The 26558-nt window shown below is 45.2% G+C and overlaps 1 protein-coding gene across 1 annotated transcript in view; it reads right to left on the bottom strand.

The window, feature by feature from the left end:
* LOC121281409 overlaps nucleotides 1–13728 on the bottom strand; it is a 45057-nt gene extending 31329 nt beyond the window's left edge. The window contains exons 1-5 of the mRNA XM_041194353.1: nucleotides 13569–13728; nucleotides 13015–13356; nucleotides 8324–8593; nucleotides 6067–6411; nucleotides 5719–5988 (exon numbers count right to left, since the gene is read on the bottom strand). Coding sequence (XP_041050287.1) covers nucleotides 5719–5988; nucleotides 6067–6411; nucleotides 8324–8593; nucleotides 13015–13356; nucleotides 13569–13728 — 1387 coding nt within the window. The remainder of the gene's footprint in view (nucleotides 1–5718; nucleotides 5989–6066; nucleotides 6412–8323; nucleotides 8594–13014; nucleotides 13357–13568) is intronic.
* Between the last annotated feature and the right edge of the window lie 12830 nt (nucleotides 13729–26558).

Here is a 26558-nt window from a genome sequence, read left to right as displayed (position 1 = left end):
CCACTGTGCTGGCTTCAGAAGATTGGGTCATACTGTATTTTATTCAATGCTCTTAACTGAACTAAACCAATGTTGATTTTTGCACAACTTTTTCCAAATATTTAAGTGCCAACAACATGTGCTTCATAAATTTTAAGAAATAACCTTACACGTGATGAGGATGTTACAAGTTAAACTGGAAGCAGCAGTGTGATCATTGTGGCAAGTTGCTGAGTGATACACTCTCTCAGAACGTGTGGGTTCAGGACCTACTCCAGGGACTTGAGCACATAATCAAGGCCGACACTCCAGTGCAGTACAGGGGGGAGTGCTGCACTGTCAGAGGTGGACGTAAGAGATCTCATGGCACTATTTGAAGAAGAACAGGGGAGTTCTCCCTGCTGGCCAGGCCAATATTTTACTCATAACTTCAAAATAGACTAACTGGCCATTTGTCATACTAATGTTTGTGAGACCTGACTGTACAAATTGACTGCTACATTTCCTTACGCAACACTAGTAACTGTACTTCAAAAGCAGTTCATTGGCTGTGAAGTTCATTGGGATGCCTTGTGGATGTAAACGGTGCTATATAAATGCAAGTTCTTTCTTTCATTGAATCAAACTAGTCAGAAAAGTAAAAGCCCATGGGATACAGGGGGATGTGGCAAGTTGGATCCAAAATTGGCTCAATGACAAGAATCAAAGGGAAACGATAGACAGGTGTTTTTGTGAATGGAAACAGGTCTCCAGTGACATTCCACAGGACTCAATGTTGGGACCGTTGCTGTTTGTGTTATATATTAGTGGTTTGGATCTAAATGTAGGAGGCATATTTGGGAAATTTGCAGATGACACAAAAATCAGTTGCATATTTGACACTGTAGAGGATAGCTGTGGAGTTCAAAATGATATTCATGGTTTGATTGAGTGGGTGGAATAGTGGCAAATGGAATTCAATCCAGAGAAGTGTGAGGTTATGCATTTTGGGAGGACAAACAAAGCAAGTGAATACACAATAAATGGGAAGTTATTGAGAGGGGTTGAGGAAGTGAGAGACCTTGGAGTGCATGTTCACAGGTCCCTGAAGGTTTCATGACAGTAAAGATTTGCCATGAGAGTCTAATAATTTTCATAACTTTTCTAGTTCATTGTAAAGTGGATTTATGAGAGTTTGTGTTCTTCTGTCTCTGTGTGTGACTTAGTTATATTTTGTAGCTAAGCAGGAGTTGTTATAGCAGTAATTTGTAGTTCCATGTACGTGCTTCAAATCTTCTCTTTTGTTAATAAATATTTTAATTTTAGTTTTAAAAAAAAATCTCTCAAATCTTGGTGGACTTATTACTTCTGAACTCAATGCACGTGTCGCAAAATAAATACAAATTGCAAAATGGTTGCGAGAGCGCAATCAAGTTTCATTCATGGATTTGATCCACCTGGCACATATCATCTGCTGCATGATAACAGAAGCCATGTGGAATGCTTTCTTTTCTAGACGAGGTATGGAATACAAAAGCAGGAATGTAATGCTGAAACTATATAAAATGCTGGTTAGGCCCCATTCATACTCATGCAATCATACCTTAGAGTTAAGGTAACAAACACCACCATCACCATCCCTTGATATGTCTTGTCCCACCGGCAGGACAAATCCAGCAGAGGTGGTGGCAACAGTCAGAGGGTGTTGCCCTGGGAGTCCTCAGCATTGACTCCGGACTTCCATGAAGTCTTATTGCATGAGGGCAAGGAACCTCCTGTTGCATACCATGTACCATCCCTCCCTCAACTAATGAATCAGTACTTGTCCATGTTGAACACCACTTGGAGGAAGCACTGAGAGTGGCAAGGGCACAAAATGCAATCTCTGAGTGGCTCGGCAGCCACATACAGACCGAGCTGGCTGAGTCTGGAAGGATATAGCTACTAGACTGGGGCTGCTGCAGATGGTGAGTGAACCAACGAGGGAAAAATATATTTGACATCATCTTCACCAACCACAGTTGCATCTGTCCATGAAAGTATCAGTTTGAGTGAACACTGCACAGTCCTTGTGGAGAGGAGGTCCTGTCTTCATTTTGAGGGTGCATTACATTGGGTTGTGCGTCACTGCTACTGTGCTAAATGGGATAGATTTCAAACAGATCTAGCAGCTCAAGACTGAGCATCAATGAGGTACTGTGAGCTATTAGCAGCAGCAGAATTATACACAACCACAATCTGTAACCTCATAGCCCGGCACATCCCCAATCTGCCATTACCGCCAAGCCAGGGGATCAACCCTGGTTCAACGAAGAGTGCAGGAGGACATCCTAGGAGCAGCAGAAGACATACCAAAAAATGAGGTGTCAACCTGGTGAAGCTACAACAAGGAATACTTACGTGTCAAAGAACATAAGCAGCAAATGATGGACAGCTAAGGAATTCTACAACCAATGGATCAGATCTAATCTCTGCAGTCCTGCCACATCCAGTCATGAATGGTGGATTAACAACTCACTGGAGGAGGAGGAGCCTCCACAATTATCCCCATCCTCAACGATGGAGGAGCCCAGCACATCAGTGCAAAAGATAACGCTGAAGTATTTGCAAACACCTTCAACCCGAAGTGCAGAGTGGATGATCCATTTTGGCCTCTGCCAGAGATCCCCAGCATCACAGAGCAAGTCGTCAGCCAATTCAGTTCACTCCATGTGATATTAAGAAACAGCTGAAAGCACAGGATAGTGCAAAGTCATTGGGCCCTGACAGTATTCAGGCAATAGTACTGAAGACTTGTGCTCCAGAATTTGCTGCGCCCCTAGCCAAGCTGTTTCAGTATAGCTACAACTCTGACATCTACCTGGCAATGTGGAAAATTGGCCAAGTATGTCCTGTACACAAAAAGCAGGACAGATCCAATGGCCAATTTCCACACCATCAGCCTACTCTTCAACATCAGCAAAGTGATGGAAGGGGTCAACAAGAGTGCTATTAAGCGGTACTTGCTTACCAATAACCTACTCATTAACGCTCATTTTAGGTTCCGCCAGTGCTGCTCAGATCCTGACATCATTACAGACTTGGTTCAAACCTGGACAAAAGAGCTGAGCTTCAGAGGTGAGGTGAGAGTGATTGCCCTTGACACCAAGGCAGCATTTGACCAATTGTGGCATCAGGGAGCCCCAGCAAAACTTGAGTCAATGGTAATCGGGGGGGAAAACTCTGCTCATTGGAGTCATAACTCGCACAAAGGAAGATGGTTGTGGTTGTTGGACGTTCATCACCTCAGTTCCTGAACATCACTGCAGGAATTCCTCAGGGTAATGTCCTCAGCCCCACCATCTTCAGCTGCTTCTTAAATGACCTTCCTTTTTTTTAAATTCAGTCATGGAATATGGGCATCGCTAGCTGGGCCAGCAATTATTGCCCAAACCCTAGTTGCCCTTGAGAAGGTGGTGGTGAGCTGCCTTCTTGAACTGCTGCAATCATGTGGTGTAGGTACACTCACAGTGCTGTTAGGAAGGGAGTTCCAGAATATTGACCCAGTGATAGTGAAGGAACGGCGATATATTTCCAAGTCAGGATGGTGAGTGACTTGGAGGGGAACCTCCAGGTTGTGGTGTTCCCATCTATGTGCTGCCCTTGTCCTCCTAGGAGTTAGTGGTCATGTGTTTGTAAGGTGCTGTCAGAGGAGTCTTGGTGAATTTCTGCAGTGCATTTTGTAGATGGTACACACTGCTGCTACTGTGCGTAGGTGGTGGAGGGAGTGAATGTTTGTGAATGTGGTGCCAATCAAGCGGGCTGCTTTGTGCTGGATGGTGTCCAGTTCCTTCAGTGTTGTGGGAGCTGCACTCATCCAGGCAAGTGGGTTGTATTCTGTCACACTCCTGACTTGTGCCTTGTAGATGGTGGACAGGTTTTGGGAAGTTAGGAGATTAGTTACTCATAGCACGATTCCTAGCCTCTGACCTGCTTTTGTAGCCACAGTATTTATATGGCTAATCCAGTACAGTTTGTGGTCAATGGTAACCCCCAAGGATATTGACAGCAGTGAATTCAGTGATAGTATTACCATTGAAAATCAATGGGCGATGGTTGGATTCTCTATTGTTGGAGATGGTCATTGCCTGACACTTGTGTGTTGCAAATGTTACTTGCCTGTTGTCAGCCCAAACCTCGGTATTGCCCAGGACTTGCTGCTTTTGGACATGGACTGCTTCCGTATCTGAGGAGTCACAAATAGTGTTGAGCATTGTGCAATCATCAGCGAACATCCCCACTTCTGACCTTATGATGGAAGCAAGGTCATTGATGAAGCAGCTGAAGATGTTTCAGCCCAGGACACTACCCTGAGGAACTCATGCTGTGATGTCCTGGAACTGAGATAATTGACCTCCAGCAACCTCAATCATCTTCCTTTGCGCTAGATATGACTCTAACAGTGGAGCGTTTCCCCCCCGATTCCCATTGACTCCAATTTTATGGGGGCTCCTTGATGCCACGCTCAGTCAAATGCCGCTTTGATGTCAAGGACATTCAGACTCAGCTCCCCTTGGGAGATCAGCTCTTTTGTCCATGTTTGAACCAAGGTTACAGTGCGGTCAGGAGCTAAGTGGCCCTGGCAGAACCCAAACTGGGTGTCAGTGAGCAGGTTATTGCTAAGCAAGTGCCGCTTGATAGCACTGTTAATGACTCCTTTCATTACCTTACTGACGATCGAGAGTAGAGTTATGGGTCGGTAATTGGCCGGGTTGGATTTATCCTGCTTTTTGTGTACAGGAAATACCGGGGCAATTTTCCAGATAGCCTGGTAGATGCCAGTGTTGTAGCTGTACTGGAACAGCTTGGTTAGGGGTGCGGCAAGTTCTGGAGCACAAGTCTTCAGTACTATAGCAGGAATATTGTCAGTGCCCATAGCCTTTGAAATATCCAGTGCCATCAGCTGTTTCTTGATATCACGTGGAGTGAATCAAATTGGCTGAAGACTGGCATTTGCAATGCTGGGAACCTCTGGAGGAGGCTGAGATGCATCACCACTTGGCACTTGTGGCTGAAGATCATTTCGAATGCTTCAGTTTTATCTTTTGCACTGCTGTGCTGGATGCCTCCATCATTGAAGATGGGGATATTTGTGGAGCCTCCTCCTCCAGTGAGTTGTTTAATTGTCCATCACCATTCACAAATGGATGTTGCAGGAAGCACAGCTTAGATCTGATCCACTGGTTGTAGCCCTCATGTCAAGCATGATATTTGTGTTCAAGAGTAGGAGTGAGTTACATTCACAAAGAACTCCCCCCTCAGTTAGAACGAGAGTGATGAGGTTCAGATGTTTCCAGGATCAGCTGAGGCAGAGAGAGAAGAAGAGATTCTCTGTGTCTAAGGAATGGAGAGTTTCAATTTCAATGTGTGCAGCTGTGAATAACATCTGGTGTGATCATGTTGGGCAGTCAGCCTCAGAATTCTGATTGACTGTGGGTCAGAAAACTATTGAAAATGGCTCCACTTTGCTGTTAAAAATAACTTCCTCTGTCTCAGTGAGTTTACCAAGAATGGATTTGAGGTGCACAAAGCAGGAATTTTCCAAGTTTGATCCCAGTCTGTGCTGAGTGACCTCAGGGTAAATTTTCTGATGCTCAGAACCACTGTAGAGCCTCATCCACAGGATATAAAGGCTCACTTTTTACTGGCAATAAGAGCAATAAATTACAAGAATTTTCTATCAAGTGCAAAAATATATAGAGCAAACCCTGAGTCACTTACCGCTGGGTTCCAGATAATATGGGGCAGAAACCTGGGGCTTGTTTTGATGAAACAAAACACAAATCCACTTCCCTCTGCCTCTCTCAGCTTTCAGAATAGTCAGTTTCAATGATTTCTCTTCCCTGTTCCATCCATTCAATGTTTTCTCTACAACAGTTTTGCCATCACTATCGATCCAAACAAGTCTCATTGATTCAGTGACATCAGAAACAGAGCAGGTCAGGGTAATGGTGTCTCCCTCAGTCACTGCATCAGATGGTTCAGATGTCACTGTGTAAACAAGAAAATCATTTAGAGTTTAAACATCGACCTGATCACTGAAAACAACAGCAACATTCTGTCTCCTACCTTTAACTGTGATTAATTTAATGGTCACCATTTTACTTGATCCCAGAGAACATTTGTAAACTCCAGCATCTTCAAACAGAACAGGGACAATCCTCACACTGAAGTTCGCACCATTAAAATTTGCCACTGTGGGGACCAGTCGATTCTCAAAGTGGACACTGTTTGCATTGATGACCTGGGAATTGGATACAGATGCTATTGTTTCCTCCAAAATTGGAAGATGATGTGACATCCAACTCCATGCGGCAGTGTGAAAATTACTCTTATAATAACGATAACAAATCAGGTAGAGTTCACTGTGATCTGTGCCTGAGCGATAAAGAATGTAACTCTTCCCATGTAAATCTGTAATAGAGCGACAGAGAAAAATGTGTTAGAATTTTTGGATGTGTAGGTACAGAAATCAGTAAAAATAATGAATAATCATAACTTTGCAAAAATATTTTGTGCTTTGATCATCTTAACTTTGTTTCATCAAACTAATGTCAAAGATAAGAGTTGTTTAAACATTGTAAATTGGCTGAATTCAAAATGAAAAATCAATAGATTGTTCTGAAAATAAAATAAAATATTTCTGAGTTTTAACATTTTTTTTTGGCTATGACAACACATGCCCAAATATTATGAGGTTCTGCCAACAACATCGAGTTCTGCTGATGGGGCTACAGTTTGCATAGAATTTTGCAATGTCCCAAAGATGGTTCCCTTCAGGCAAGTGCAGACCACATTTGTATGTAATAATTATTCAGAAATAGCATGTTGCAGAATATCATGACAAAATTCTGCCTCTAGTTCTCCGCTCACTAATATGAAAAGGACAGACACCTGCTCCATGCCCCTGACCCACATAAAAACAATCCAATTGCAGCTGCTTGAGTGAACATTTGTCTCCTGTTACACTTAATATCTTGTACAGGATGTATACCTGTGCAATTCCTGCATGATTTTTTATTTCTCTATTATCACATTTTTCAAATTTCCTCAGCCAGACTAACCCAAAGTCAATTTATTTGCTCCAGCAATACACGTGCCAGCTGGCAAAATTGGAAGGTTGGGAATCCTTTACTTATTGTCCAGGGAGCAATCGTGGATGGGGAATAATAAATTAGCAGCACCTTCAGAATCTCAAAATGATAACTTTGCACATGCTATCTGTCCATATTCTAACCCACACTAAATCCTCCTCGACCATCCTCACTAACAGACACTAGCTCCCTGTCCCTCAATGCATTAAATCTGAAATCCTCAACATCATCAACAAATCACTCCTCAGCCTCATCCCAATTTAACTCTGCAATTTCCTGCAGGATGATCTCCTTCACATTCCCTGTTGTTCTCTCAAGTCCCTTCCCTCTATTCCACAAGTGGTATCAAAATCTTCTGTTTCCTTCAGTCTAACTTCCGGTGCTCCCTTCTTGAACCTCTCTACCTCTTCCTTTGTCTACGCACGGATTGAAACCTTTCTCTTTCTCTAAGCTTTCACTCGCCTTTCTGAACATTCTCACTAATTCTGAGATCCACTTCCTCCCTCTTTAGTGAAGAATATCTTTTCTCTCTTCAAGTCGCTCTGTCACTGAAAGAATTTGCTGGTTTTATTAAACAGCGCATCACCATTTATAAAATACATGCTGCAATTCAGATTTTCTACCTTCCGCTGTTGAACTGCCTCACTTACTTTGACAATTCCAGTCTCAGTAAGGTGAGAGACAAGAAAAGCAAATATCAGTTGTATCCTTGTTCCCCAAACTCCACTTTTCTGTCTATAGCTGGCCACTGGTTCCCCATTCAGTTACCTGGATTGTTTCTGTACATTGTGTAAATACAAGCTCTGATCCTCTTTTCACTGTCACTCGCATCTTTTCCCCTTGTCCACTCCCAGAGCTGCAATCCCAGTCCCTGCCATGCCCTCTGTCCACCATTACTACTCTACATTCCTATCACTTCCATCTTTCCCTCTCCCGTTCATTGTCATTGATTCCCTATTCTTCCCTCTTCCCTTAGTCCTGTTCCCAACTCAATGCTTATTTGAAACCTACAGTCTGCACCAACTGGAATCACCAAGTAGCAGCAGCACTTGACTAGAAGTGGCATTGAGGGGAGAGGGGTCAGCTTTTTGTTCAATGTTGATATGTATATCAGAACCCCATATTGTGACTGTTAGTATGAAGTGCTCAAGATTCACATGTATGACTACACTTCTCTTTCCCAGTTTTATGTTAGTAACTCCGAATATCCACTGTGAGGAAATTACACTTACATTCGTCCAAAGAAATATCTACATTTCCTGTGATAACATTGGATCCATTTTCCTTCACTTCACACGCATACAAGTTCCCATCCTCTACTGTAACATGTTTGACCATCAGATAGGCTGTGTTATTTAGTCGGATCTGATCAGTTTTCCTCCTGTTCTGCTGAGAAGAGTCTCTCTGTTTCCAGTGAAGACTGACTGTATCTGAGAGACTGGAGATGGTACAACTGAGAGTGATGTCACTGCCCACCAGAGCCCACTGTGGACTTGCTTCAGCTGTGAAAGACAGATCAATAAGATTTATTGTAATTAGTGGCATTTACAATCCAGTGATTAGGTTCTAACTGATCTTTGGATGTGCTCATCATCAGCACATGTACCTTCCTGCATTAAAGTGTCTGGCCAGATTAAACACAAGTGCATCTTACCAGTAGAACAACACAGTGGGGATGACAATTCTCGGTCCCCATCCACCAGCACAATTACCATTCCTGGAGTCATAGAGTGATTATTATGATACACATTCATGTTTAATTCCTGTTGATTCTGATTTGTGTTAAAGTTATAAAAAGTGAAATCTTGTTGGTAGTTTCTTCTTTAGAAGGCATTTCACACATTTGTTTGTTTTGGTTCCCCACCAGGATCGTAAGAAAATTGGGCTCAAGTCGGCAATTAAACCCAGTGACTGTAAAAGGGATTCACTGGAACTTTCCAGCATTTAAACAAACAAGACTTCACATTTGATTTTTCTATATTCTATTGGAAAATTCACCATTTCAAGCCTTTGTAAAATGGGTGGATCTAACTGTCAGAGACTGAAAACACTTGAGAAAAGACCATTTCAAGGCTGTAGCAGAGCACATGGGAATGAACATAAGATCAGGAGCTAACAGGGGCAGAATCCTTGAAGAATTGGTTTGGCACTTGAGGTCCAAGGAAGGATTGTTTCCTTTAAAGATTGAGTACAGCTGACCAGAATTGAAAAAGGAATAGAACTAAGAAAGATTGACTGAGAGAGGGAGTAATCAGCAAGGGAGGAAAAAGATGGTCAAAGAGATACAAAAAGAGGTGACATACATGAAGGGAAAGAGGAAGCAAGAGAAAAAAGCTTCAAATAGAGCATGAATTCTGATTACACAAACTTGAGTTGCTGAGGAGAAGTGAGGCTGTCTCAGAACGAACTTCCCTCAATTTTGATTTGGCAGTACATTTTGCTTCCTGCCTAAATTTAGTGAGGAATAACTGTAGCTAAAATAGAAAGAAAAACTGAAGTCTAGATTTTGGAAGCAAGTGTAGTGAATGAAAGATACTCCCATTGTTACAAGTGTTACCAGCGCTGGCTGTATCATTTCTTGGAGTGTTGGAGTGGCCGGGTGAAGGTGTCTCTGGAGAATTTAAGCCATCAGGACTGTCATGAGCTGAAATGTGCCTTTTTGGTGATAACCGTATCCATGGAACTCGGATGGCGTAATAAGGCTGTTGTCAGAGGCTACGTGATTAAACCCTGCATGAGGGAAAGGAGTTAAACTCTACTTGAGGAAACCAGAATTATGAGGGACATTGGATTCTGCACATGGTGCTGAACATTTGTGGGGAACTGCCAGAATATTTTTGCAATCTATCCTTGTTTTATCGGCTATTTACAGTGCAATTTAAAATGGCTAATGAATACAACTCGTCTCTTCGTTCATGACTAATGTATGCAGATTTTGGTTTGATTTTACAGTCAAATTTTTTAAAAAGTGAAAACGTGTCCATTGGTGTCTTGCATTTAAGATCATTTGGGAAGTTTGATTCTTTCACTTTGTTTGTCTCTATGTGGGTTGTAACACAGAAGGAGGCTATTCGGCCCATCAAGCTAAGCTTGCATAGTTTGGAATGGTATTTATGGAAGACCAACAAAATCAACAGGTGCTGGCAACTCATTAGATGTGCTGGAAATGTATTACCCATAATATCTGTCACAGAGAAGGCTTCAGTCCTACCCTGTACTCAACATGCCCAGGCCATTACAGAAGGACCACCCAGTGGTTGGGTGTTCGGCTGATTGAGAGAGGCTGTTCAGGAGGGGTGGTCGAGATGTTGAGAGGGAGTTGTGTATGTCAATTAATCATTTAATTGTATTTTATTAATCATTTTTAATCATGTGACTGCTTTCATTTCTTTCATATTAGTGAATGCAAACTGGTTATGGTGGAGACCTGTGGGCAGAGTTTGTTTCATGGTGGGAGAAGGTGGAGCTACGGAGGGAGAATTCTGACAGAAGACATCGCTGATGCTCATATTGAACGTTAAAAATAAAAACAGTTTCAACTAAACAGACACAGACATATCAGGGCAGTTCCCTGAGGCGATGGTTTGTAACAAACACTTCACCTCTAGAAACTGAACTAGACGAGACCATTCAGAAAGTGTGAATGGCCTTCTTCCTGCTCCAGGTTACAGTAATCACATCCGTTGCAGGTATGGAGATACCCCCTGCCCCTGTTGAGGGTGGGATATGATCACATGGAGGTGGTCCTGGATGGCCAGGGTGAGATTAATAATCCAATCGGACAATTTGTCTTAAGGTATTATATGCCAAAGCCCAGGGCAGGAAGTTGTATAAAGACACAGTCCTCAAGGACCTTGTTACTGCAGTCGGTAGAGAGGCCTGGTCAGACATTCCAAAGTCACACTGCAAGATCTGTTGAAGGACTGGCCACATGAGATGGATCCGAGCACGTGGGATTCCTAAGCAACCAGTATTATTGTGAGTGCATACTATAGCTTAGAGATTTAATAAAGGTGTTTCACATTGAGTGAAACAGTATCCCCAGTTGTTGTGTGCCATTGGTACCAAGACTAGAGACAAGGACTTCTCAACCAGAGAGGGGGATCTTACAATTGCAGGGGAGGTGGGGGAGTCAGAAGGTGGGGTGTTCGGGGGTTCAGTACCATGTTTACCCAGAAATTAGACTTGGCTTTAATCCTGGCTTTAATTCTGCTTAAATATTTGAAACCAATCAAATTCTCCGATATAAATCGAGTTTTGGATGGTTCTAGGTACAGGGTTGTTGTCCAATAGAAGCTTAATCTTCCTGGGCAACTCCTGTGTAGTCCTTGTCTGGGGACAGCTGGAGGTGGTTGGGGGGGAAGAGGGGGGACGGGGGAGTGGGTAGCGGGTTGCCGAGCACATCTTCTGGGTTACCTCCAGGTTATGAACCACTGGGGAATGTAAATTCCGGCCAGTAACTTTATAAATGAAATCCAGTGTCGGATATGCTTTGTGAACTGCTCTCAATATGTTCCACCAACTTCAAAGATCAATGTGCATGAATCCTCCAGTCAGAGGACTGGTAGCCCAGCAGTGTCAGCAGTGCCAACTGGGCCGTGACCCCCTTTCTAATACTAAAACCCCTCCTCCCCAGGCTGTCACTGAGAAGCCGTCTTCAGTTAGCTGGTGGTTTCTCCACACAGCGGGGAGTCGATCCGCTGATGGCAAAATGCTGATGGCCTGGTAAAATGGAGCTTAATAGGAATTTACATATTCCAATTGGGTTCCCACATCCTTGTGATGGGCAGCTTGCCTGATTCTGGTCCCATCATCAATACAACTCCCCCATGGTCAGGGAGATAATCTACCACCTATCTCTGTCAAATTCTGGGTACACCACTTCCATTCCTGCCTCCTGGGGACAGGCAAAATTCTGCCCTTTGATTCTCAGATTTGGCCCTCTAGCTCACAATGATGAGAGTTATTAGCACAAGGGAGCTATTTGGTAACAGAATTCAGTACATCTTACAGAGAGTCTGTCAGTCTATAGACCATAATATTGTCTATGGGGTAGATTCCTCAGTTTGTTGTTCCTGGTTAAATTGTCAATATTCTTTTACTCATGTTGACCATTTCAATAGAAACAATGAACAGAATGTTTCCCCTGATAATTATAATGAGGGATGTGCATCACACTGGCTGATATAAAGCTCCTGGGCTAATTTTCATGCCACACCCCCACCCCCAGCCCTGTTTCCCAGAACCATCCCATCCCTGGGCCATTTTCCTGGAGGCATCTTGGGAGTCAGGAAGGCTACCCAAAGTGGGAGGAGTTAAAGGCCTATCAAGGCCAATCAGCTAACTCAGACTGAAATTTTCCAGTCAGTCTGTGGGCCTCCTGATGCATGGGGGAACTAGGCCAGCTACCTGCCGGCTACCACCCGGTGTCTGAGCAGGGGGATAAATACTCAAGACTGGCTTTCAGGTCCTCCCCACTTGCACGGCCACAACTGCAGCCATAGGCCACACTGTAGAGGGTTCCACTTCCACAATTGTGATCCGATTGCTGGGACAAAATTTTAATTTAAAAGATTAGGAAGTTTGGAGAAGGGACATCTCAAGATGGATGCAACCCCTCTCTCTTACCAGAGCTGCAGACTGCTGTCATATCTGAGCCTCCCATTAGCCCTCAGCTTTGACAGTCCAGCCACCATCCTCAAATATCAGGCCAGCCTGCCCTCTAATTGACCAATTGAAGGAAGATCACTGCTGGGTGACTGTGCCCATACAGGGCAGGATTGTAAACCCCATATGACCCAAACGTCGGCGTCCTGACCCAAAATCCAAAATCCTGAACCATGTGATCTCGGCAATCTCTCATCATTACACCTGATATTATTTATTGAAATCATTGTTTTTGTCTGTATCATGTTCCACTCACCTTTGATCCCAAATATTTCATAATGTTTCAGGATTTCATTTCTTGGCTGTGTCCGAGTCAAGGTGAACAATCCAGCAAATTGAATTATGGGATTGCGAATTCTCAGGTTAATGGTATTCCGATCATTTATTATCCACCGGAACAACTTGCTGGTTTTAAATTGTTGGCTCCATTCTGCACTCCACCAGCCCGATCTGTCTCTCCAAAAAGTAACCAGCTGTTGGATTTCTTGCCCTGAGTGTGGTTTCCATTTCCAGACAACAGGACCATCTCCAGGATTGTCTGATCCTTTTAGTGAGATGTCTTCTCCCTCATCCAAAAAATAAATATGATTTGTGTTACCTGTTAGAAAGAAGAAATGTAATTATTTTAATGGTAAATCTCAAATTCTTAATCCAAGTTCTTAATCCAATGTCTGTAATAATTCATAATAAAGGCAGAATACTGCAGATGATGAAAATTTGAAATTAAAACAGAAAATGCTGGGATTATTCAGCAGGTCTGGCAGCATCTGTGAAGAGAGAAAAATACTTAATACTTTGGCTGGAATTTGCCGTCCCCGTTGGTGTCGGGCGTCATGGTGGGCGTGAGTGAACAATATGGTGAGATGGCCAAAATTCGGTTCCGCTCCGTTGTGAAACCAGCTTTGCGAACGTCCCCTCCACCTGTCAATGGGTGACCACGGTTACTGCTGCCGCACATCAGGAATGTCATTTTCATACATCTGTATATTATTATAAGCCCGGCCCACTAGAATCATCCCCCCGTGCTGGATCATCCGGGAATGTCAGCGAGATTTTACGCTGACGTGTTTCACAGCAACATGTAAAAGACGGTGCCCTGGTGAGCTGAATTTCCAGAGGAACTCGGGGGCGAGTGTGCACTAACGTTACACAGCGCTTGCCAGGGTCGCCCACTTGACTTGAAGAAACAGCCGCCACACATTCAGGCGAGGGCACAGGCATTTCGCTATTTCCCGACAGGCTGACTGTGCGGTTCTGGAGCAAGGGCTGTGCTGCCGTTGGTGGAGGGTGGGAAAGCAGCACAGTCTGATGGTGGTGCAGAAGTACATGCAGGGAGCGGGGCAGAGGCAGAGAGTGATGGCCACACATTAGGGAAACATTGTATGAAGTGACCATTCCTCCACAGCTGAGACAGTTCAGATGCAGCCACATTGACATGCTTGGAGTCGGGCCTCTAGCTTCTCTTCTCAGTGAAGTAATGCAGAGGCATGAAAGGGCCACCAAATGCTCCTGATATTTTCACCACTGCAAACAAATGACAATTTAGTGGACTACAGAACAACTGGATGACTGGAAAAGTCATACAATCTCCTTGCAAAAGCTGGTCATGGAGCAGTAACTAGTGGAGGTGCTCACAGCCCCTTGCAATGTCTTCATTCAGTTTTGGACCAGCCTCCCCCATGGTTCAAGTTAACAGTGCAGCCTTACAGTGCAGGTTGGAGAATGCCTGCGCCTGAGCTGAGAGCACACCATGCAGTCCCGTGGGCAAAGCTGCCTCCAATTGGTCATGTGGAGTAGGGTGGACATAGGTGGGGTTTTGGGCAGCCATGCAGTGCACTGAACTGTGGCCGTCCAAGTGGTAGCCAGCAGTCTCTGATATGTGTTAAGGGGCCTTTAGACTTAACCAAGAGAGGTTCTTAGTACACCCATGCTAACCCATGTGTCTCTCTCTCTTTCATTTGGCAGGAGCATGGAGTCTGGTGAACTACCTGTATACCTCGTGATGTACAGAGAGCAGGGACGAAGGAGAAAAGAGAGCGATGGAGGCACCTGGGTGGGGAGTGGGGGGGGATTACCCTCAGGAAGAGGCAGCTGGGGGTCCTGTGCATGGTGCTGAAGAGCCACAGAGAGCCTCGATGATTGGCACCCAACGAGACCCAGGGTCTAGAGGCCGCACTTGTCATTCCTGTAGATGAGCGAGAAACAGTGTCGCTGAAGACTGCGCGTGACCAGGGAACTGATAAGTCACATCTGCCAGTGACTGCAGGATTTGTTGCCATGGAGACATGGAGGACATCCACTGCCAGTGGCCTAGAAAGTGACTGAAGCACTCAATTTTTAAGCCAGTGGCTCCTTTCTGGGGTCCACAGGTGATCTCTGTGGGATCTCACAAGCCTCCACATACAATGACATCCCGGAGGCATTGATTGGGGGCAGGGATTTAACGTAAGAGGTAGAAGGATGAGAGGGGAGTTGAAGAGAAACATTTTCCCGCGAGAGGGTGGTGGGAGCCTGGAACTCAGTGTCTGTATGGGTGGTTGAGTCAGAAACTCTCGTAACACAAAAGATGCAACATGCCATGGATGCTATATTCATCAAGGCACACAGCTTTGTGCAACGAGCTCCAGATCAGGAAAGCCAGGATGAAAGAGCACTGGGATTTGTACAGGTCTCAGGTTTACCTAAGGTGCAGGGTGCCATTGACTGCACTGATGGGTACTCAGGTCTCCATGGAAACAAGCGGACATCTTTGTCAACTGCAAGGACTTCCACTTGCTGAATGTTCAGCTGGTGTGCAACCACCACAAATGCATCCTACAGGTCTGCAGGCAATTGCCAGGGAGTGTCCACAACACCTATATTCTCAGCAGGTTTCAAGCCCCTGACATCTTCCAGGGTCCACAGGCTGCAGGGTTGGCTCCTCGGGGACAAGGGTTACCCACAGAGGACATGGCTGATGACGCCTGTGAGGCAGCCTCAGCATACAGCAGAGCGACGGTATAATGAGGCTCATGCTGCATCTTGCACCTTGGTGGAGCAGACCATCAGGATGTTGAAAGTGAGGTTGTGGTGCCTGGACTTTGCAATATATACTCTCCAGAGGATGTCACGCATCGTCGTCACTGCTGCGCCCTTCACAACGTGGCGCTGCAACCTGGGGAGGAGCTGCCTGAGGAGAAGATGGAGGAGTTGATTGTCTCTTCTATTGAAGAGGACGTCAACAGGGATGAGTTTGATGAGGGGCTCGAAGGAGAGGATGACAGCGATGAGTCTATCGTGTTGTCCAGGTGAGGCAGGCATGTTCAGGAGGCCTTCATAGCTGCTAGATTCATGGAGAATGTTGTCGACTTGCCGTGAAAGGGCTCCATAGATCCTCACCTGGCATCTGTGAACATTTGACTCCTGCCTGGCTGATGACAGTGCACATACCCTCTGTGATAAGGCTCCTGTCATGGAGAGGCAGCGGATGCCCATAGTCCCTACATTCCAGAAGGATGATGATGACACGCGGTGGAGACACTCCGTAGATCCTCACATAGCTTATGTGAATGTCTGGCTCCTGTCTGGCTTATGGCAACCCTCTTGCTCTCTGTGAACAGAATTATATCATGGGGATGTTCTGGGGAAACTTTAACTTCTCCTGTTCCTATGACATCCTTCATCAGCAGAAGCCTCCAGGACCACACTGTCACCGGACACAGATGCTGATGAGATGGTGGGCCAGCCACACCTCAAAGGTGCTGAGAGCACACAGGGAAAATGATGGTACTCTGTGCCACCAGCCCAGGACATTCTGGAAGCAATGATAAGCCCCTTTGAGGTGCAGGCATGACTGATGTGTCCAGTGACAGTGAAGGCACCATCAGTGTGCTGGGAAGGTTGCATAAGCACAGGGAAGAGGCCTTGGACTGAGACACCTGCCTTTATCTTGTGCAGGAACCAAGGTTTCACATCAGAGAGACACGGACACTGCTCATCAGAACAAGGAGCCATAGGCAAGGAGACATCCTTGGGAGTTTATTTACATTCATGAACATTATGCACAAGTGATTCACACCCGTGCCCAGCCTTTGCTTCCTGTTTGGTCTCAGCTGTAGCTCGTTACTGCTGAGCCGTGGCTGTTGCTGTGGTTGAGCTTGGTGCTGCCTGTGGCTGTTCCTGCTGCTGTTTTCCTGTGGCTGTTCCTGCTGCTGTGGGATTTCCTGTGGCTGTTCCTGCTGCTGTTTTCCTGTGGTTGTTCCTGCTGCTGTGGGATTTCCTGTGGCTGTTCCTGCTGCTGTGGGATTTCCTGTGGCTGTTCCTGCTGCTGTGGGATTTCCTGTGGCTGTTCCTGCTGCTGTGGGATTTCCTGTGGCTGTTCCTGCTGCTGTGGGATTTCCTGTGGCTGTTCCTGCTGCTGTTTTCCTGTGGCTGTTCCTGCTGCTGTGGGATTTCCTGTGGCTGTTCCTGCTGCTGTTTTCTTCTGGCTGTTCCTGCTGCTGTTTTCCTGTGGCTGTTCCTGCTGCTGTGGGATTTCCTGTGGCTGTTCCTGCTGCTGTTTTCCTCTGGCTGTTCCTGCTGCTGTTTTCCTATGGCTGTTCCTGCTGCTGTTTTCCTGTGGCTGTTCCTGCTGCTGTTTTCCTATGGCTGTTCCTGCTGCTGTGGGATTTCCTGTGGCTGTTCCTGCTGCTGTTTTCCTGTGGTTGTTCCTGCTGCTGTGGGATTTCCTGTGGCTGTTCCTACTGCTGTTTTCCTCTGGCTGTGCCTGCTGCTGTGGGATTTCCTGAGGTTGTACCTGCTGCAGTATTCCAGTGTTTGTTCCTGCTGCTGTGGGATTTCCTGTGGCTGTTCCTGCTGCTGCAGTATTCCTGTGGCTTTTCCTACTGCTGTATGATTTTCCTCCAGTTCTCAGCTGGATATAGAAGGCTGCTGCCAAAAAAGCTGCTGCTGCTGTTCTATTAAAACCTGCTACTATAGGGCAGGACCTTGTAAGGCCTCACGAGGCCTGAGGAGCTTGGGATTGGGATTTTGGGGGGAACCGGTGTGGATTGGACCCAATTCCAGCAGGAAGGGGAGGGCTTTTACTGCAAGAGATGGGTGCCTAGAGGAGAAAATAACTCTTGTCTGTCTGGTTGTCTGCAGGGGGAGGTATACCACATCTGAGCAGGAAGGGCCGTAAGAACTGAACTTTGAGGAGAATGAGAACTGAACCCTACACTGCCAGCCCTTGCCACACTTGGGTTAGCTAGCAGTGCCCAAAGCCAGCTGCATCTACAGACATTTACCATTGTTCCTGAACAGTGCCTGGGCAGTGCTAGCTATGCGAGAGTCCTGGGGAGACGCAACCGGGGAGATGCCCCTCTCGTGGTGCAGGGCTTCACTACCACAAGAGCTGGTGCCCAGTCTCCCTTCTCAGCACGGATTACAAAATCTTTGCCAGGGCAATGTCTTTTCACCTTGGCACTGTGCTGGACCACATGATCCCACCCTGACCTGTCCTACAAAGACCCGGGACACACCATCTTTGATAACATTGGTTCTGTTCAGGACAGGTATGGAAGTGGTCCTCTCGACAAAAGGCTGCACTGGGCCACTGCTGAGGTTCTGAGTCTCCCACTAAGGGAGGGCGTTCCGGCGCTGGTGTGACTACGCACCAAGATGGTGACTTTCCGGCTTCTGGCCCTGCAGCAATACATTGACATCAGGACCCCTCCGAGATGGTGAGCCCTGGCGATGTATTTCTTCAAGATCATGGCCGGTCAGCTGGATGACTGTATTTTCAAAACCCGTGAGGACCATGATTTCAGGCACTCCTCCCCCAGACTGCAACCTCTCCCATTTGTTGTTTGCCGGTTTGTCCTAATGAATGCATGTAAGCAGGATGCCTGCCAGGCCAGATAACAAGCATGCTTGGCATGTGAGTGTGTGTGTGTGTGTGTGAGTGTGAGTGTGAGTGTGCGGTGATTGGTGTCATGGGTGGGCTAAGGACGCGATCCACAGGGTAAATGAATGCGTGTGTGAGAGGGTGAATGGTGATGTCCCTTGATCTGGCAGTGAATGAGATCCCTGTGGATGTCTGATGGGTTTGTGAGTTGAGAAAGATGAGAAGAGTGACTCACCCCAGCTGAAGAGAGGAGATCATTCATCCTCTTTTGGCATTGGATTGCTGTCCTCTTTAGCAGGGTATTGGCGCTGAACACCACTGCCACGCCTCCCATGCTGGATTGATGACCGTTCTTGGTGCTCTTTGCCCAGAGCGAAGGTAGAGGACGTCACAGTGGGGCCTCCACTGCCTCCAGTAGGTGCTTGAGGGGAGCATTGCTAAATTTGGGAGCAGCATATTTCCTCCCTTTGGCAGCCACCAGGGCCCAGCAGCTGCTATCCCTTGAAGAACACTTGCTCTTTGCCAGGGTGGCCTTTAAATATGTTGCCCGGATTACTGAAGGCCTCAGGTGATGGTGGGGGAGGTGAATCAGAGGCCACCCCACCACCAACCCAGCGTGTTTGCCGGGATTGAATTATTAATGAGGCTGGACATGCTGGGAGTGTTACGATACAGTTTGAAAATTTATCATTGTGGCTGATGGGCAAAACATCCTTTCTTCCACCCGGTACCACACTTAGTGCAAATTTGGGATGATTCTGCCCTTTGAGTCGAATATGGTTCTTCTTCAGGACTGTGATCAGATAGAAATGTGGTGGGGTTTATGCTGTTGACAAGGTCGGGGGTTGCAGGTGGAGCAAAATAGGAGATCAGGGATGGGTTAGAGGTCTGGAGAGATTAAATGACAAATATATCACAGAACACAAGGCAAAAACCATGGTAGTAATAGCATTAAAGACTAAAGCCGGTGTTAATGGCAGAATAAAGGGAATAGTTGGAACGTGCATTCCTCAAAACCTGAAAGGAAGAGAAAATATACCTTGTTCAGCTGTTGGATGAGACAAAGAATGAACTGGGGGCAAGGACAGCTTTGAGATAGGGTGAGTGTGTACTGTTGAAGGGAGAGGTCAAGTGTGTCCATATGGCGGCAGACATAATAATTAATTACACTGTTAATTTAAGAGTTATATTTTTATAATCAGCAAATAATATTGTCTTCATTTCTGTCACTATTACAGAGAAAAACAGAACAATCCTATTATATTCAGTGTATTGATTACGAGAGCCAGATGAATATACAACATGAATACAAATAACAATCAAGATAAAAAGAGGGGATGTGGTTAAATCCTTAGACAGAAAACAAAGGTTCCAAATCTCTGTGTGCCTCCTGGTCTACAGAGGACATTATCAGAATGGATAGGAGCGAGTGGGAGAGAAACTGGGGAAGGATACAGTTAAGTGGATCTATATCCTGTTTATCCTGTAACAGGGTTTCCCAAGTTGGGATGAGTTCAGATATTTCCTGCGTCCACTCTTCACTGTGTCTGAATTGTGACGGGGATAAACCAGTTCTAGGAATCTGACTGGCAGTGTATTTCAGGTGCTGTGCCTTATGAGTGCAGATGACATCCATGGCTGTGATGGTGAAAAATGTATTTAACACTTCTGAATATTTCAAATGGCCCCTGGTGACATTGGTCCCATCTTTCAGTCAATAGTTCATCATTCACTGGAATATATTTCCACCTTCAAATCATCAACAGCCTTTATTATAAAGGGTAAATGTGAAGTAATAAAATCCTCACTAGAACCAATATTTTGGCTACATTTTCACATTACAAATACTCGAATCACAATGGCTCTGATTGAAAACCAAATTATGAAGAACTATTAAACTTTTTCAAATTAAGTTTTAGTAGAAGTGTAATGTATTAAAAAAAGAGCGAATATGGTTGGGGATGCTGGAAATCTGAGATAAAAATACAATCTGCTGGAAAAGCTCAGCCACTCCGGTGGTACCTGTGGAGAGAGGAACAGAGGTAATGGTCCCAAATTTAACTCTGTTTTAGTGAATGAGTTTGAAATGAGTTAAAATCTCACCCGTTTTAACTTTTCAGGTCAATGACTTATAATCAGTTCTGACGGACCTGAGATAAGTGTGACTGATGGAAATAAGGCACTTACTTTGTGTGAAAACAGGAGGAAGTAGAAACACAAAGAAACTGAACATCGAGCCAGCTGGCAAATTGCTGCAGAAAAATCGTAGACTCATTTCACAGATTCAGTCTCTTTCCCTGTGAGAAATATACATTTAGATACAGTTATTGATATATAGCACCTAAAGAAACATGAAGTGTAGCTGAGACACATTTCTTCAATATGTTTATCACTCAGACTGTGTATATAAAGAAATGAGGTAAAACATCTTAACAAATTATTTCCTCATTCTCATTGGGAAATATAAAACGTGCAATCACATTCTTCAGTCATGATACTACCTCTCCCATTGATAAGTGAAATAAAAGTTATACATACTAACATGCGATGGACCATGTATTATCCACATTTATCCCACAGCAACATACTCTCCTCTGTCGGCAGGTTTGAAGGCAGGAGGGCTCGTAAAATCCAATGGGTGTCCCACCTACTGCCTACCCACGCATTGCCAATCTGTCTCAAATTTTATGGGGGGAAGAGTGGAGACATTGGGCCAATGGAGTGATTTTAGCTTCAAGGAATGTAGTGACTGTAGCTTTAAGGCTTTTTGTGCTAGATAGTATCACATGACAGTGTAAACAAATCAGCTTTAAGCATGGCGAATCTTAGAGGGCAAAGTATTCTTATACTTGTGGAGATTGATGCAAGTGTGTATCTGCTGCTGCAGCCTGCAAATAAAGTTTGGTATTTCTAATGAGAAACCTCTCTGGAAAATTAATTGCATAACAAATTGGTGACGAGGCTGGCATCGGGTCTGGGGTTGCCCCTCGCCCAACAACTGTGCGTATCTTGTGTAAACAGAAGAAAAAGAATATATACTTACCTAGAGTGCTGCATAGTTCAAACAGAAGAAACAGAAGCTCTGTCGTCTTAAGTTAATGAAAACAATGGGCCCTAAGCTAAATGGCTGAGAAAACTCTCAGAGCACTCCCAAGACTTAAATAAAAACAGGACCAGCAGAGACAAAGAGAAAAAGAAATAAAAGTGAAACTGTACTTAAATTCTAAAACACGTGGCAGTCCTGCAGACCCAGTAGATTAGAGAAGCTGGCACACTGCTGCAAGTAAAGAAAGGTTTAAAAACAACCTGCAGAGCACAGTTAAAAAATAGACTGCAGCATTTAAAATTAAAAAAATGCTTGCCACAATTTTAAAGAAAGATCTATCAGAATAGAAAGCAGTGCTGCTGTTTTAATTTTTTTTTTAAAAGGCCTTGAATGGACCACAAGACCGCTGGGCCTCCTGAACTGGGGGACATCCAACATCAAAAGCACCTGCAGAGGTATTAAATAAAAGAAACCACGTTTTCCGGTGAGCCTGCCAAAACACACAAAACGCAGGAATCTCAATAACAACACAGAAAAGCAGGGATGGCCAGAGTTTGAAAAAAACTGTGACTGCTCTTAAAGCAGCAATACATTTAAAGCAATAAATACAAGAAAAATGGCCATGGACAGGAAATTAGAAAAGACCCCAGAGAGAAGGCAACTCTCAATCCAGGTCCATTGGCAACACGATACACCATGGGAGAGGAGGCAACTCTGTGGAAGGCAACAAGAGACCCCCGAGAGGGGGCAACTGTGCAAAAGGGAACAAGAGAACCCAGAGAGAGGGCAAATCAGCCAAAGAGAACCAGAGAACCCAGAGAGAGGGCAAATCCGCCAAGGGAAGTAAGCAGAAAATAAACAATGGAAAGAACAGATGATTTTCCTTCAAGATCAAAGGCAAAAGGAATGAGTAACCATTCAGCAACATGAAGACTGCCTTAAACAGTAGAATGGAAACAGCAGAAGAAACTTGAAAAGGGCTCAGGTAAGCCCTGGTAATTGAAGAGGTCCAGGGGAAGCCCTGGTAATTGGAGAGGGCTCACAGGAAGCCCTGGTAATTGAAGAGGTCCAGGGGAAGCCCTGGTAATTGGAGAGGGATCAGTGAAGCCCTGGTAATTGGAGATGGCTCACAGGAAGCCCTGGTAATTGGAGAGGGCTCAGGGGAAGTCCTGGTAATTGGAGAGGTCCAGGGGAAGACCTGGTAATTGAAGAGGTTCAGGGGAAGCCCTGGTAATTGAAGAGGGCTCAGGGGAAGCCCTGGTAATTGGACAGGTCCAGGGGAAGCCTTGGTAATTGGAGAGGTCTCAGTGAAGCCCTGGTAATTGGAGAGGGCTCACAGGAAGCCCTGGTAATTGGAGAGGGCTCAGGGGAAGTCCTGGTAATTGGAGAGGTCCAGGGGAAGAGCTGGTAATTGGCGAGGTCCAGGGGAAGCCCTGGTAATTGAAGAGGTTCAGGGGAAGCCCTGGTAATTGGAGAGGTCCAGGGGAAGCCCTGGTAATTGGAGAGGGCTCAGGGGAAGCCCTGGTAATTGGAGAGGTCCAGGGGAAGCCCTGGTAATTGGAGAGGGCTCACAGGAAGCCCTGGTAATTGGAGAAGTCCAGGGGAAGCCCTGGTAATTGGAGAGAGCTCACAGGAAGCCCTGGGAGTCTTGCAGCCAGGAGATAGGAGTTCAGGGAAAATCCAAGGCAATGCCAGCTCAGTGAAGCTAGCTGTCCAACAAAGAACTTAGGAATCAGCTAAATGAAGCTAAAGAGGCATTGAAAGGAAAAATGGCATAACTTTCCAAGATGCAAGTGGTTACCTGGGGTAATAGTTTCGCTCGTACCATGTAGAAGTGGAGGGTCGTATCACCCACAAAACGTGGGTCATTTGAGAAGAAGGGAGAAACCCCAACATAAATCATGTTCCAGCTGTAACCATTGTAGAAATCGTGCTCCCTGTTCAACTTGTTAAACCAAGGATAGACATACCAGATGTCTGTGTCAGAGTAGGTAACACTGAACTGCCTTTGCCTAAAGAGGTACCTGACATTGCTGCAGTTCCAGGTTATATGGATCCTGTAAGAGATTCAAAAGTCGTGGAGCTGCGACGTTCCACCCGGATCAGGAAACCAGCTGAGAGACTGAACTTATAACTCCATGACCCCTGTATATATTTGTAATGTCATGAAGGTAGATGACCTTGTAAATACAAATTGTACAAAAATTTTAAGGGGGGAGGAGAGTAATTGTAGCATTAAGAAATGTGGAGACTGTAGCTTGAAGACTTATTGTGCTGAATTGTATCATATGATATGTGAACGAATCAGCTGTAAGCATGGGGAACCTTACAGTGAGAGTTCACCTTCTAGTTGTGGAGCTTGATGGAAGCATGTAACTGCTGCTATAGCCTGTAAATAAAGTTTGATGGTTCTGATGAGAAACTTGTATGAATGATCAGGTCCATAAGAGCCAATTAGGCCCATAAGTGGCCAACTCATAAGGGCCTCATCATGTACACATCGCTATTTTACCTGTGGCATGGGGAGGCCAAAGCCATGTGGGAAGCCCAGCTGCTTTAGCTGTGTGGACTGCTGTCGGACAAGGGAGTCACCTCATTGGCATGTCTCCTGGGCTCGTCAGTGTCAGACCCCTCAACCACAACAGTCCTACAGCGCTCCTTAGCTTCCCCCTACTAGCTACTCCAACTTGGCCCCACTCCTCTCAACGTTCTCTTCTGGGTCTGTCAACCTGGTCTTGGTGATACTCTTGACTTGGCTTAATTCTCGGCTCCTCTTTTTTGGGAGTGCCTAGAGACTGCTGCTTCCATCTGGCACTGCTGTGCAAGAGACTGCTGGCCATCTGATTGGCTGACAGCTCTCTAAGACAGAATTTCCTCCTGCGATAGGGACAAAAGCTTTGCCTTAAGGAAATGAACGCTGCTGCCAGTGTTAAATTGCTGTGGTGCAGCCGGCTGTGTGATGGGCAGAAACCTCAGTGACTTTTCAGATGGGGATCTGGGGTCCATGAGGCCCTGTAACATCCAGCCCATAGACTTTTAAACTGAAAATAAAAGAATTGAATTAGGAATTAAAAAGAGAAATGTAATTACTGATTATGGGGAGAATAGACAAAAAATACATTTACAAACGATGTCTCCAGCAAAACTTTCACTAACATAGTTAACTGATACTGATTAAAAGACATATGAATTTTATATAAATGAGAGTACTAATTGACAGCAATTAACATTTATGCATTCATGCAAAGCTTATTGATAATACATAATAATAATAAACTTGCAATGACATTATCATCGCTGAATCGTCCACCACCCTGGGGATCACCATTGAACAGAAACTCCATTGTACCAACCATGTAAATGTTGTGGCTGATGGAGAAGGTGAAAGGCAGGGTACATTGTGGCAACTGCTTCCCCAATAACCTCCCAACCTTCTACAAGGCCAAAGTCAGGAGTGTGATGGAATATTCTTCACCTGCCAAGGTGAGTACATCTGCAAATAAACACAAGAAGCTTGACTATCCTTGGCAAATTAGTCTGCTTGATTGGAAACCCATCCAATACCTTAAACATTCATCCTTTCCAGCATGAGGATACCATTGCTGCAGTGTGTTCAATCTACAGGATGCGCTGCACAGCAAACCAAGGCTTTATGGCAGCACTTCCAAAATCTGTGACCTCTGCACCTAGGTGCGTATAGAGGGAAAATTATGGTGCTTATGCCTATGCACAGGGAAACACTGTTCATTCTTCAGATCTCGAGCCACGCGGTCTGGCTCTGTAGTTTGATGGTTTCAGCACTACAGGAGCTGCAGAAGAATAAAATGGCGCTGTTTCTGCTTCCAATGACTTCTGAGGATGACATCTTTACAGATTGTGAGAAGAGGAGAAGGTGGTCTTTCAGAAGGTACCTTAGGTAGGAACAGTCTGTTATCCTCAATGGTTTCAGCAATGCCAATTGGCACAGCCTTAATGATGATCATGCCAATAGTATTGAGCACTAGGTGGTTAGGGGATGCAATCGAGCCTGTCCCCATTGGTTCTCCACCGATCGCTTCTGTTATGTGTTACATTATGTACTGCAAATGAGACAGAAGAGGGTCAGTAAGTGTGTTGCCATGTGTTTGACTTCCATAACTGAATAGCTGGCAGCATGTAGTTAAGTGGATATGCCGAGCATTTGAATGTTCGGCATGATCCCTGATTACTAGAAGCTATTGGTAGGGGTGTGGTTCATTGATTAATGTGTGAGGATGGTGATGCAGATTGAGGCAACAGCATTGAAAAATGCATTCACTGACCTCCCCCACTTGTCTGAGATCATTGAACCTTTTCTGCCACTGTGTCCAGATCCTCAGGGCCAGAAATCCGGCATTGACCTCTGTAGCTATCTGCTCCAATTGCCTTCTAAATGCTGATCAGGAAGGCTTCTTAACCTCCTGTGGAAAGATGGATTCTTCCTTCAGTGTCACCTCCTGCATTAAAGTATCCAGCGCGGTATCTGAGAACCCTGGAGTCCTCTCTCCACCTTGTTGCCTAAATCCTCTGGTTTCATTCTGCTCTCCCATCCAAATCCATCACCTGCAGCAGTCAGAATACACCTCCCCTTTAAGACATAAATGTTGGCTTTAAGAAGAGCCAAATAACTTTGAGTGGGACTAGCCTCACACTAACCTGGGCCTCCTGTGAAGCATGCAGCTAAAGTGCATCAGATTAACATCTCATTCGAATGATGGCACCTCCAAATAAAATGGAATATTAAATATACAAAAGTAAAATACTGAGGATGCTGAAAATCTGAAATAAAAACAAAAGATTCTGGACACACTCAGCAGGTCAGGCAGCATCTGTGGAGAGAAAGAGAGTTTACGTTTCAGTTTGAGATGACCTT

The sequence above is a fragment of the Carcharodon carcharias genome, chromosome 8, assembly GCF_017639515.1.
Source record: "Carcharodon carcharias isolate sCarCar2 chromosome 8, sCarCar2.pri, whole genome shotgun sequence".
In the NCBI taxonomy this organism is placed as follows: domain Eukaryota; kingdom Metazoa; phylum Chordata; class Chondrichthyes; order Lamniformes; family Lamnidae; genus Carcharodon; species Carcharodon carcharias.
This window is presented reverse-complemented; position numbering and strand designations above follow the sequence as displayed.